The 13,058-nt window shown below is 37.8% G+C and overlaps 1 protein-coding gene across 2 annotated transcripts in view; it reads right to left on the minus strand.

The window, feature by feature from the left end:
- Positions 1–13,058, minus strand: part of DENND4C (DENN domain containing 4C) — a 140,944-nt gene that overhangs the window by 84,123 nt on the left and 43,763 nt on the right. For both annotated transcript variants that reach the window (XM_032308921.1, XM_032308920.1), the window contains exons 3-5: positions 8,999–9,251; positions 7,137–7,206; positions 5,223–5,392 (exon numbers count right to left, since the gene is read on the minus strand). In XM_032308921.1, coding sequence (XP_032164812.1) covers positions 5,223–5,392; positions 7,137–7,206; positions 8,999–9,251 — 493 coding nt within the window. The remainder of the gene's footprint in view (positions 1–5,222; positions 5,393–7,136; positions 7,207–8,998; positions 9,252–13,058) is intronic.

The following is a 13,058-nucleotide window of genomic DNA, read 5'->3' on the forward strand; positions in this document are numbered from 1 at the left end:
TGAGCCGAAGGCAGCTGCTTAACCAACCTGAGCCACCCAGGCGTCCCAGATTTTTCTTGCTTCTTGAGGCAGGTCTGTATTGCTATTAAACTTTCCTCTTTGAACCAGTTCTGCTGCATCCCAAAGATTTTGTACTATTGCGTTTTCATTTTGATTTGTCTCCATATATTTTCTGACTTTTTCTTTGATTACTTGGTTGACCCATTCATTGTTTAGCAGCATGGTATTTGACCTCCATGTATTTGTGCTCTTTCCAGGCTTTTTTCCTGTGGTTGATTTCTAGTTTCACTGTGTTGTGGTCAGAAAAGATGCTTGGCGTGACTTCAATCTTTTTGACTTTGTTGAGACTTGTTTTGTAGCCTAATATATGATCTATTCTAGAGAATATTCCATGTGTACTTGAAAAGAATATGTATTCTACTGTTTTAAGATGAACTGTTCTTAATGTATCTATTAAATCCATCTGGTCCATGTTTCTTTCAAAGCCATTGTTTTCCTTGTTTTTTTTTTTCTGTTTGGATGATCTGACCATTGTTATTGTATTATTACTGTTATTGTATTATTATCAATGAGTTCCTTTATACTTGTCATTAACTGTTTTACCTGTGTTGCACCTGCGCTGGGTGCATAAGTATTTACAATTGTTCTAACTTCTTGTTTGACTGTCCACTTTAAGAGTGTCCCTCTTTGGGACACCTGGGTGGCTTAGTTGGGTAAGCATCTGACTCTTGATGTCAGCCCAGGTCACGATCTCAGGGTTTAAGATAGGGATCTGCACTGGGCGTGGAGCCTGCTTAAGATTCTATCTCTCCCTCTTAAAAAATAAAAACAAAAAACAAAAAAACAATGTGTGTGTGTGTGTATGTGTGTGTGTGTGTGTGTGTGGTGCCTTCCTTGTCTCATTACAGTCTTTCCTTTTTATCAGGGTACCTGGGTGGTTCAGTCATTAAGCATCTTCCTTCAGCTCGGGTCATGATCCCAGTGCCCTGAAGTTGAGCCCTACGTAATGCTCCCTGCTCTGGGGGCAGCCTGCTTCTCCCTCACCCGCTTCAGGGGGTGCTCCCTCTATCAAATAAATAAATAAATAAATAAATAAAATCTTTAAAAAATGTCTGTTTTATCCAACATAAGTACTGCTACCCCTGATTCTTTTTGACATTTGCATACGAAATGCTTCTCCACCCCTTCATTTTCAATCTTCAGGTATCTTTAGTTCTGAAATGAGTCTTATTTTTTTTATCCATTCTGTCATACCTTTTCCCTTTGACTGGAGCATTTAATCCACTTACATTCAAAGTAATCATTGATAGGTAAGTATTTATTGCCATTTTGTTACTTGTTTTGTGGTTGTTTTTATAGGTCTTCCCTGTTCCTTTACTACCTTGCTCTCTTCTCTTACAGTAGGTTTGCTTTCTTTAGTAATATACTTGGATTCCTTTCTCTTTATGTTTTGCATATCGACTACGGGATTATGATTTGTGGTTACCATTAGGTTTGTATATAAGACCTTGCGCATATAGCAATCTATCTATATTAAGTTAATGGTTGGTTAAGTTTAAACCCATTCTTTACTCCTCTTCTTCCCATGTTTTAGAAAGATGGTGTCATACTTTACATCCTTCTATTTTATGAGTCCCTTGACTGATTTTCACAGATGTTTCACTTATGTTTACTGTTTTTATGCTTCCTACTTTTTTTACTTTTATTTATGCCTTTCCTTCCCACTCAAAGAGTCCTATTTAACATTTCTTATAGGACTGGTTTAGTGTTCATGAATTCCTTTAACTTTTATTTGTCTAAGAAACTCTTTATCTCTCTTTCTATTCTGAATGATAACCTTGCTAGATCCAGTATTCTTGTCTGCAGATTTTTCCCAATCAGCACTTTGAATACATCATACCACTTCCTTCTAGCCTGCAAAGTTTCTGCTAAAAAAAATCTGCTCATAGCCTATGCAGTTTCCCTTGTATGTAACTGTCTTCTCTCTTGCTGCTTTAAAAATTCTCTTTATCACTACTTTTTGCAATTTTAATTATTAAGTGTCTTAGTGGGGACCTCCTTGGTATGATTTCATTGGGACTTCTCAATGACTCTTATATTGGGATTTCTGTTCCCTTCCCCAGATTTGGGAAGTTTTCAGCTTTTACTTTGTCAAATAAATTTTCTGCTCCCTTTTCTCTCTTCTTCCGAGATCCCTATAATGAGAAACATATTATGCTTTTAGAGTCATTGAGTTCCCTAAGCCTACTCTCATTTTGCATAATTTTTTTCTCTCACCTGCTCAGCTTGATACTTTCTATTAGTCTGTCCTCCAGGTCACTGTTACATTCTTCTGCTTCCTCTTGTCTGCTATTTATTTCAAATAGCTTATTTTTTTCTTAAAGATTTATTTATTTGACAGAAAGAGACACAGCGAGAGAGGGAACACAAGCAGGGGGAGTGGGTGAGGGAGAAGCAGGCTTCCCACTGAGCAGCAAGCCCAATGTGGGGCTCAATCCCAGGACCCCGGGACAAGGACCTCAGCCAAAGGCAGATGCTTAACAACTGAGCCACCCAGGAGCCCCTCATTATCCAGGTATTTTTAATTTCAATTATTGTGTTCTTTATCTCCAAATGGTTCTTTTTTATCTTTTTTAACAGTCTCACTGATGTCCCTCCACTCTTTTCTCAAGTTCAGTAAGTATCTTTATGATCACTAGTTTAAATTCTCCATCAGGCATATTACTCATCTCAGTTTCACTTACATTTCTTGCTTTGGTTTTGTCCTGTCCTTTCATTTGAGGCATATTCCTATCTCCTCATTTTGTCTAACTCTGTGTCTGTTTCTGTGAGTTAGGAAAGTCACCTAAGTCTCCTGCTCCTGAAAGTAGTGGGATGGCACACACAGTACCTATTAGTTTTGTGCTGGTCCTCTTCCACAGAGGATGTGCCAGTGCTGCCAAGACCAGAACCAGTTAGAGCTGACCTGCAAAGAGCATAACAAGGTGCATGCATCCTCCACAGGAGGTGACCAGCCATCACCACCAGGATGGAAGCCCCACAGAGTGCAGAGTCCTGAGACTTGGTGTTGGCAAGCTTTGCGCCGGTCTTCTGGGGAAGAGGACTCACAGCACTAGGGCTGAGGCAGGCCTGGCTGGAGAAGCGGGATGCCGTTAATCAACTTAGATAGTGAATGATTCCCACTGGTAGCTGTGTGTTTATGCTGGGAGGTCAGGGAAAAAGCACCTGCCAGCTCTTTTGCTCTGTCGAAGTCACTTCGGGAAACCTACCCTTAAAGATCCACTCTGACATGAAAAATAACTCTCCCTCCTTTAGGGACCAGGCATTTAGCAAACTGCTGCTTCAGAGCTGTCTAACTGTGGACTGTTTGTTGTGCTATCTCTTTAAGAGTGAGGACTCAGGGCGCCTGGGTGGCTCAGTGGGTTAAAGCCTCTGCCTTTGGCTTGGATAATGATCCCGGTGTCCTGGGATCAAGTCCCACATCGGGCTCTCTGCTCAGCAGGGAGCCTGCTTCCTTCTCTCTTTCTCTCTGCCTGCCTCTCTGCCTACTTGTGATCTCTGTCAAATAAATAAATATTTTTAAAAATCTTAAAAAAAAAAAAGCGTGAGGACTCAGTTTCCTGTCACTCACCCTGCTGTCCTAGAACCTAGTCTGCTGATTTTTAAACTTTCAGGCTTTAAGTCCCACTGGTTTTAAGAACCTACGAAATTCAGCCCCTCTAGTTTTCGGAGCCCAATATTATAGAGATTCGTCTTACCCACACAGGCTTCTCAGTGTGATGTCCCTCTCCCCACTTGGAAAGTCCATGCATGTCCCTTTAGCTCCCAACCACTTCTCCACCCTTCCTACCCTTTTTCATGTGGCCTCTTCTCTACATTTAGTTGTGGAGTTTGTTCTGCCCATTTGCAGGTTGTTTTCTGGGTTATTTACACTGATGTGAGTGTTACCTAGATATATCCACGGGATGAGGTGAAGCCAGGATCCTCCCAACTCTGCCATCTTCTGCGAAATCTGATAGTACTTTCTCTATGCCATTAAACTGCTTATTGTTTACTCCCTCCATTTTAGTATATCATTTGTCTTCTGAGCCTTAATGCTGTCATTGAAAAATTAGCCAACAATCTCATAGCTGTCCCTTTAAAAATAAGCATGTCTTTTCTTTCTGGTTGCTTTTTTTCTTTGCTGTTCTATGGTTTCACTATAATAGCAACCTTTCTGCTGTAAGTTTTACAAGTATACCTTTAGTCTAAAGATTCAATTTTTCAGGGGTGCCTCGGTGGCTCAGTCCTTAAGCACCTGCCTTCAGCTCAGGTCATGATCCCAGGGTTCTGGGATCGAGCCCCACATCGGGCTCCCTGCTCAGTGGGCAGCCTGCTTCTCCCTCTCCCACTCCCCCGCTTGGGTTCCCTCTCTCACACTCTCTGTCAAACAAATTAAAAAATCTTTAAAATAAATAAATTGAATAAACAAATAAAGATTCCATTTTTCATCAGCCCTGGAAAACAACCAATCAATATCCCTTAAAATGCTACCTCTCCCTTTTGTAATCTCTCCTTCTGGAATTCATTAAATATCCACTGATCCTTCTGATTCTATCCTCTACATTTTGAAACTCTTTTAGATGTGCTTTTAGTGGGGGGGGGGCAAGTCTGAGGTATCTATCTTGCACTTCATTTATTTTCCCTGCACGTATGTCTTATCTGCTATTCAAACCATTCAGTGACTCTAATTTTAAGGACCATATTTTTCATTTCTAGACGTCTGATTCTCTTCCCTGTCTACTCATTTCACAAAATATTCTGTTTTTCCCAGATGTTTCAAAATCTTCAATCATTTCAAATATATATTTAATTTATACCTTTAATATTGTCATTATATCAATTCAATATATTCAGGGTCTAATCCAGCTTTGTATAGTATCTTGCTGATTCTTCCTATGGTAGTTATGTCTTCTAACTTTTACTATAATACCATCCTGAGGCTTGGGTTTAGGGGCTATCTCTCTAGGAAGACTTTGTATTTGCTTCTGCAGAAGCTCCAAAGGTCGCTGCCTCCTGATGCCAATTTTCATGGTGACTTCTCACCTTGGGCACTGTAGTACAAATTCAACCCATAATACACTGTGGCCAAATAATCCTAACATTCAATAGACTGACATATTTATTATTTTATAGGATAAAAACATGGACAATATAGGTTTAATAAAAGAGGAAAAAAATACCTTTTCAGCAGAAGAACCTGTCAGGACAAAAGTTGAAAAAACTGGAAGTGGGTATTTAGTTTGAGGATCCCAACATTCTATAGTAGCTCCCATGGGAAGGCAGAAGAGAGGTACAGATTCTGACAGCGGAAATGACTCATAATCATCTTCTGGATATCTAAAAATTAAACCTTTTGGAGAAAGGAGACAGTATTAAATTTTTTTCAAGAGTTACTTTCACATAAATTATATGTGATGCATATTAATAGGATATTTTAATAGCAAATTTCATGAAAATATTTATGTGTGAAATTTCAAAATAATTTTCCTCTTGCCATATCAGAAACTTAAATTAATTAACAAGTTTACCCTTTCTTTTTTAACTCATGGACTTTTCATTCATTGTACGTTCATTGTAACGTTAAAATGTACAAAATATACAAGTTAAAACTCTATTCAACAAGACCATCAATTTTAATATATTTTCTTCTGTATACCACAACATCTTACAGAGTGTGGTAAGGAAAATTCACCAACTATTTCAGTAAAAAATTCAGGGAAGGGTTAAGTGTTACATAATCACGGCAAGGCAACAGAAATGATCAGAGCCCTTACTCATCTTGGGACAGCAGCAGTGTAGAAAGTATTCAGCATGAAAAGTAAATGAGACCAAAATCCTCTGTCTGAGTAGAGTATGTGAGACCAAGGAAGCAGGAGGAGGGGGGCCTCGAGCAAGCTAACAAAGCCCCTTCACAATCAAGTATCTACAAAGCTCTGATGTCTCTAATATGAAGACCACCCGTTAAGTTAAAACTCCTGAAAATTTCTGAGTCAAAATTCAGTGTGCAAAGCTCTATATTCTAAAATACGTCTTTTATCGAATACCTGAATACTTTCACAAAGCTTATTTCAGTAAGTGTTCCTTTTTTAAGTTACACTCTCACCACACACACATACACATACAAACACAATTTAGGAAATCACATACAATCAACATATCACAGCAAGATAAACAGTATCACATTTTAAAATGATACTGAAATTTGTAATTATTATTTGCTGCCTTTATTTTTATACCATAAATTAAAATGGTCTGACTTATTGTCTTTAGGAAGACAATCAAGATTTTTCAGATATGGAATTGCCTGACTTTCTTGAAGCAAAACAAACTGTGCATGATCAAAAAGTAAGTGACACTGCTTCTTTTCACAAGGAAGTTTTCCAGTATTTCTTCTATTTACAACTGGAGCATACCTGTATGTTCAGTTTCTATCCCACCATACCAGTGGGATGAAGAGGTCACACTTAAATCTTTACAGCCCTTGACACTTTACTGTGCAGTAAGAATGTGGCGATAGATTTCTCAAACACTTCATGGCAGAAAAGTTTCTCAGGCCCTCCTCTCCTCCATATAGCTGATTCTTTGCAACAAAGGAAAAAGGAAGCAAGTCCACCTTTCATGGCAAGTAACATGAGGTTTCAAATCAGACACACAGAGATAAGAGAAGGAAATATAAGAAGTAAAGATGCAGTTTGACACCTTTCTGATTGCCAAAATAAAAAGGTCAGAGAGAGTAAGCAGTTTTCCATTGAATTGTTAAATCTATTGGTGTAGACTAAAAGCCTGATTGTTCATTTCACCAATGCTTACTGGGATGGTAATTTCTATTTAACAACATATTTGGGGGAGGGTATAATATTAATATATCTTGTAGTATGTAATGTATTTAAGGAAACTTGTGCCTTTACATGCTAATATTATAGATAATTCAATTTATGAATTGAACAACCCCATAAACCACATAAGGGGGCATACACTGTCTCTTTTAACCAAATAAAAATCTTGGGTGAACATGACCACTACACTATGGGAACTAACCAAATGTTAATGTACAACAGTAACTAGAGTAACAATTATTTTTTAAATTTACTCACCAGCTTTATATGCTATTGCATTAGAAGCAGGCACAGACTTCTTATAACACAGAAATACACTGGAACCCCACTGTAAAACATAAATTATGTTTAAAAAAGAACAAAGAGTGAAAATAAATTGATTTTTTTAAAGACTTTATTTATTTATTTGGCAGAGAGAGAGAGATCACAAGTAGGCAGAGAGGCAGGCAGAGAAAGAGGGGGAAGAGGCTCCCTGCTGAGCCGAAAGCCTGATATGGGGCTTGATCCCAGGACCCTGAGATCATTACCTGAGCCAAAGGCAGAGGCTTTAATCCAGTGAGCCACCCAGGTACCCCTAAATTGATTTTTTTTTTTAATCTTCTAAAGGTTCTGATTATCAGTGAAATCTATTTAAAACATGTTTATCAAACAGACTACAGGGGTGCTTGGGAGGCTTAGGGAGGCTTAGTTGGTTGAGTGCCTGACTCTTGGTTTCAGTTAAGGTTGTGATCTTGGGGTCCTGGGATCAAGCCCCATGTTGGGCCCCATACTCAGCGGGGAGTGTGCTTGAGATTCTCTCTCTCCCTCTCCTTTTGCCCCTCCCCCTGACCCATGAATGCTTGTACATTCTCGCTCTTTAAAATGAATGAATAAATCTTTTTTTTTTTTAAAGACTACAGACTACAGAACACAGCAAAACATGAAATTCAGAGTATTAAAGGAGTAAAAAAAAATCTGTTGCAAAATTAAACTGACATAAAACAGTTGCAAAAAGTTTAGAATGCTGTAATCAGACACTCTGAAAGAAACGGCACAAAGCTGAGTGGGCCCTGGAGCCCAGACTAATATTATTAAGGTAACTGAGGTACTATGAAGTCATTACCTCCAGAGGCAAACTGTCTTGACCAATACCCAGGATACATTAGTCAGTCATCTTTGCCTGTATCCCACTAAAGCTAATAATAGTTTTATCTAAAGATATTTTTCAGAATAAATCTGACCCAACAGTAAACCTCAGTCTCATAAAATTATAAATCAAAGGTGTATGTTCCATGTTCTTGTTCATGAGAGCCCTTTAAAAAAATAACTATGTAGGGATGCCTGGGTGGCTCAGTTGGTTAAGCAGCTGCCTCTGGCTCAGGTCATGATCCCACTGTCCTGGGTTCGAGTCCCACATCTGGTTCCTTGCTTGGCCAGGAGCCTGCTTTTCCCTCTGCCTCTGCCTGCCACTCTGTCGGCCTGTGCCCGCTCATGCGCTCTCTCCTCTCTCTCCCTCTGACAAATTAAAAAAAAAAAATATATATATATATATATTTTATATATATATATATATATATATATATATATATATATATATATATATATATATAAAAATAAGTATGTAGAGAGTGGGGGGCCTAGCATGCTTGGTAGAGCATATTACTCTTGATCTTGGGGTTGTGAGTTCAAAACCCCAGGTTGCATGTGGAGCCCACCTAGAGATAGAACTATAAAACTTAGGAAAGCAAGAATGTAAAACTGCAACAATTTAAATAAATAAATAAATAGGAAGTTCCTATCCAGTCTCCCTGTGGTTGTCCATGAAGACACCAGTGAAACACAAAAGGTAATAAAACATCTGTACTGATGTAAGACAGGCAATATTAGCACATACCAAAAAAAATTTTTTTGAATCCCTGATTTTATTTTCTCAATGAAATTATTCTAAAAATCAGATAGCTAAGGATTTTCAAAACTATTATGAATCATAAAAGTTACAGACCTAAAAATAATAAAAACCACAAAAAATATAAGCAGAGTAAATTCTACACCCAATAATAAACAGGAGTACAAAACTTATCCTTTTTTCGGGGTGGGAGCCAGTACATATAAAACTAAAAATGAAACAACTATATTCTTACCATTCCACAATTTAAGTTTTTGTCAACTTTGCAGAAAGTATGAGGAGGGGTTTCTCCTTTACTGGTTACAATAACACAGATATCAGTTACAGCCAAGGAATTCTGGGGTCGAATTAAAGGAGCCCTTCGATAAGTGATAAAGATTCTTTGTGAAGTAGTTGAACTATTGTTGACATTGGCACAGCGACCATAGGGTGTGGCTTGGATCACTTCACATCCAGGAATAAGCCTTTCTTTCCCTTCATATAAAACTCTGCAAGGCAGGGAGGGGAGAAATAAATAAATACAAGTTAAAAGCTGGTTTTCAACAAACAAAAAAATGGTGGGAGGGGTTCTTCTACTGTTTCTCAAATCTTAATTATGAACCAAAAGTAAGATTACTACTTTGGGAATTATAGATCTCTTTACTATTTTTCAAGAGCTGGAATATAATTTTAAGAAAAGTAAATAAGATCCAACAACCTGATTTTTTTTTTTTTTACTGCTTTTTACAAAAAACATATGAAACCACACAATAAGCATCCTCAGGTTGATTCCTAGATCAAGCATTCAGATGTTTTCACAAAATTTTCCTTCATAATTCCTGTCAAAACTTCATCTTTAAAAATCCTGACTGAAAATAAATATATATATATATAAATTATTTGACTGAAACTATAAAACATGGTTTAAAGATATTAGAGATGAGCTAATAAATAAAAAGGCATCCCATGGTCATGGATAAAAACACCTAATGTTTGGTAAGATGTCAAGATTTCCTGAAGAGATCTACAGAGTCAACAAAATGCCCATCTAAATCCTAGCTGCTTTCTTGTGTAGAAATTGGTAACATGAGCCTAAGCTCATACCCAGATGCAAGGGACTCAGATTGCCTAATCTGGAAAAATAAGAACACAGTTGGAGGATTCACACTCCCCCCATTTCAAACTTACTACAAATCTAGTCATCAGCACCATGTGTTACTGCCACAAGGATAAACATTTAGATCAATGAAATGGCATGGGCACTGCAGAATTAAACCCATACATTTATAGTCAATTGATTTTAACAAGACTGCCAAGAAAATTCAATAGTAAAAAAATAGTCTTTTCAACAAATGGTGCTGGGACAACTGCATATCAAATGCAAGAGAAAGAGGCACCTGGGGGGCTCAGTGGGTTAAGCCTCTGCCTTCGGCTCAGTTCATGATCTCAGGGTCCTGGGATCGAACTTCCTATCAGTTTCCCTGCTCGGCGAGGAGCCTGCTTCCCCCCCTCTCTCTGCCTGCCTCTCTACCTACTGTGATCTCTCTCTCTGTCAATTAAATAAATAAAATCTTAAAAAAATTAAAAAATAAATCAAAAAGAATGCTAGAGAAAAAGAAGTTGGATCCCTTCCTTACACTACATACCAGATATGGATCAAACACTTAAATGTAAGAGATAGAACTATAAAACTTAGGAAAAAAACAGGAATAAAAATTTGTGACCTTGGGTTTGACAAAGCCTTATACAGGATACCAAAGCACAAGTGATCAAAAAAAAAAAATTAAAAACTGGATTCATCAAAATAAAAAACTTATGTTCCACAAGTGATGCCATCAAGAAAGTGGAAAGACAACCCATAAAATGCAAGAAAATATTTGCAAATCATATAATTAGAATATCCTTTCCAGAATATATAAAGAACTCTTATCAATAAATATAAAAAGATAAATAGCAATTTAAAAATGGATAAAGGGCAGACAAAGAATATATGGGAACTGTCTGTACTATCCTTAAAAACTCTTCTGTAAAACTAAAATTATTAAAATAAGACCTTTTCGGGCGCCTGGGTGGCTCAGTGGGTTAAGCCGCTGCCTTCGGCTCAGGTCATGATCTCAGGGTCCTGGGATCGAGTCCCGCATCGGGCTCTCTGCTCAGCAGGGAGCCTGCTTCCTCCTCTCTCTCTCTGCCTGCCTCTCTGCCTGCCTCTCTGCCTGCTTGTGATCTCTCTGTGTCAAATGAATAAATAAAATCTTTAAAAAAAAAAAAAAAAAGAAAATAAGACCTTTTCTTTTTTTATTTTTAAAGTGGGCAAAAAATCTAAATAGGCATTTCTCCAAAGAAGATATGGCCAAAAGCACGTGAAAAGAGACTCAGCGTCCTGGCCCTTAGGGGACTGCAAATCAAAACCACAATAAGATACGTACCACTTCACATACACTGGGAAGGCTATAATCAAAAGACACAATTACAAGCGCTGGTAAGGTGAGAGTATAGAGAAACTGGAATCTCTATACAATGCTGGTGGGAAGCAACACTGCTTTGGAAAACAGTCCAGTGGTTCCTCAAAGGGTTAAGCATGGAGTTTCTGTATAACTCAGCAATTCTACTTCTAGAAATATACCCAAGAGAAATGAAAACATCCATCTGCACAAATACTGGTATGCAAATACACATTTAACAGCATTATTCATAACAGCCAAAAAGTGGAAATAATCTAAGTCCACCAACTACTGGAAAGATACATAAAATGTGCCATATGCATATAACAGAATATTGTCCAGCAATAAAAAGCAGTGAAGCACAGGTGTGCCTGCATGGTTCAGTCAGAAGAGCATTTGACTCTTGATCTCAGGATCACGAGTTTGAGTTCCACAATGGGTGCAGAGATTACTTAAATAAATAAACTTACCAAAAAAAAGGGCAATGAGGTACTAATACGAGGTACAAGATCGATGTCTTGTAACCATGTTAACTGAAAGAACCTACACAAAAAAGACTGCCTGCAAGTCAAGTAGTATGATTCCATTTATATGAAATGCCCTGAAGAGGCACATCTATGGAGACAAAATTAGATCAGTAGTTGCCTAGGGCTAAAGGGTGGAAAGGGACATCAGAGAACGGCTGCTGATGAATACAGGGTCTCCTTTTAGGGGGATGAAAATGTTCTAAAATTAGCTGTAATAGCTGCACAAATCTGTGAATATACTAAACACCAATAAATTGTATACCTGAAAGGGTTGAATTGTGTGATATCTGAATTATATCTCAATAAAACTGATAAAACTCAACTAAATATTAAAATACAGTATAAAGCCTCTATATTTAAATCAGCATAGTACTGGCAAATGAGTCAATAGAAAGAACAACGAACACAAAAGAAATACCAGAAATGGATAAAGGTGACACCTCAATATACTGTAAGAAATATGGGCTTTTAATAGTAATAAGCAGTGCTTGAATAACTGAACTACAATTTCTGAAAAAAATAAAACTGTGTATCTGAACTTCACACCATATACCAGAAAAAGCTCCAGCAGATCACAGATATAAACGTCAAGAATGGAAATGTCAAAAAAAAAAAAAAAAAAGAATGGAAATGTCAGTGGGTTAAGCAGCTGCCTTCGGCTCAGGTCATAATCATAGGGTCCTGGGGCTCCTTGCTCAGTGGGGAGCCTGCTTCTCCCTCTGCCTGCTCTGCCTGCCCTTCCTGCCGCTCCCCCTGCTTGTGCGCTCTCTCTCTGACAAATAAATATATAAAATCTTTAAAAAAAAAATGTCAAGAATGAAAACATACTAGTACTAAAAGAAAACTTAGCACTGGTAAAAATATAACTATGACTCAAAATCCAGAAGCAATAAAATAAACTTCTGGGGTGCCTGGGTAGCTCAGTGGGTTAAAGCCTCTGCCATCAGCTCAGGTCATGATCTCAGGGTCCTGGGTTTGAGCCCCGCATCAGGCTCTCTGCTCAGCAGGGAGCCTCCTTCCCCCTTCCTCTCTGCCTACATGCGATCTCTCTCTCTCTCTCTCTCTCTCTCTCTCTGCCAAATAAATAAATAAATAATCTTAAAAGAAAAGAAACTTCATCAAGTAAACTCTACATGAAAAAAATGTAAGCGAAAAGACGTATTATAAACCTGAAAAGAAATCCAGAAACTTATTTCACAAAAAGTACACCTTCCTAATACATAAAAACATACTGTAAAAACAAACAAACAAACCAAGGCCAAAACCTGTTTTTTTTTTCTTTTTATTATATTTTAAGATTTCCTTTATTTGTCAGGTAGAGCAAGAGAGAGCACCAGCACAAGCAGAG

This window comes from Mustela erminea, chromosome 12 (genome assembly GCF_009829155.1).
Source record: "Mustela erminea isolate mMusErm1 chromosome 12, mMusErm1.Pri, whole genome shotgun sequence".
NCBI classification, from domain to species: domain Eukaryota; kingdom Metazoa; phylum Chordata; class Mammalia; order Carnivora; family Mustelidae; genus Mustela; species Mustela erminea.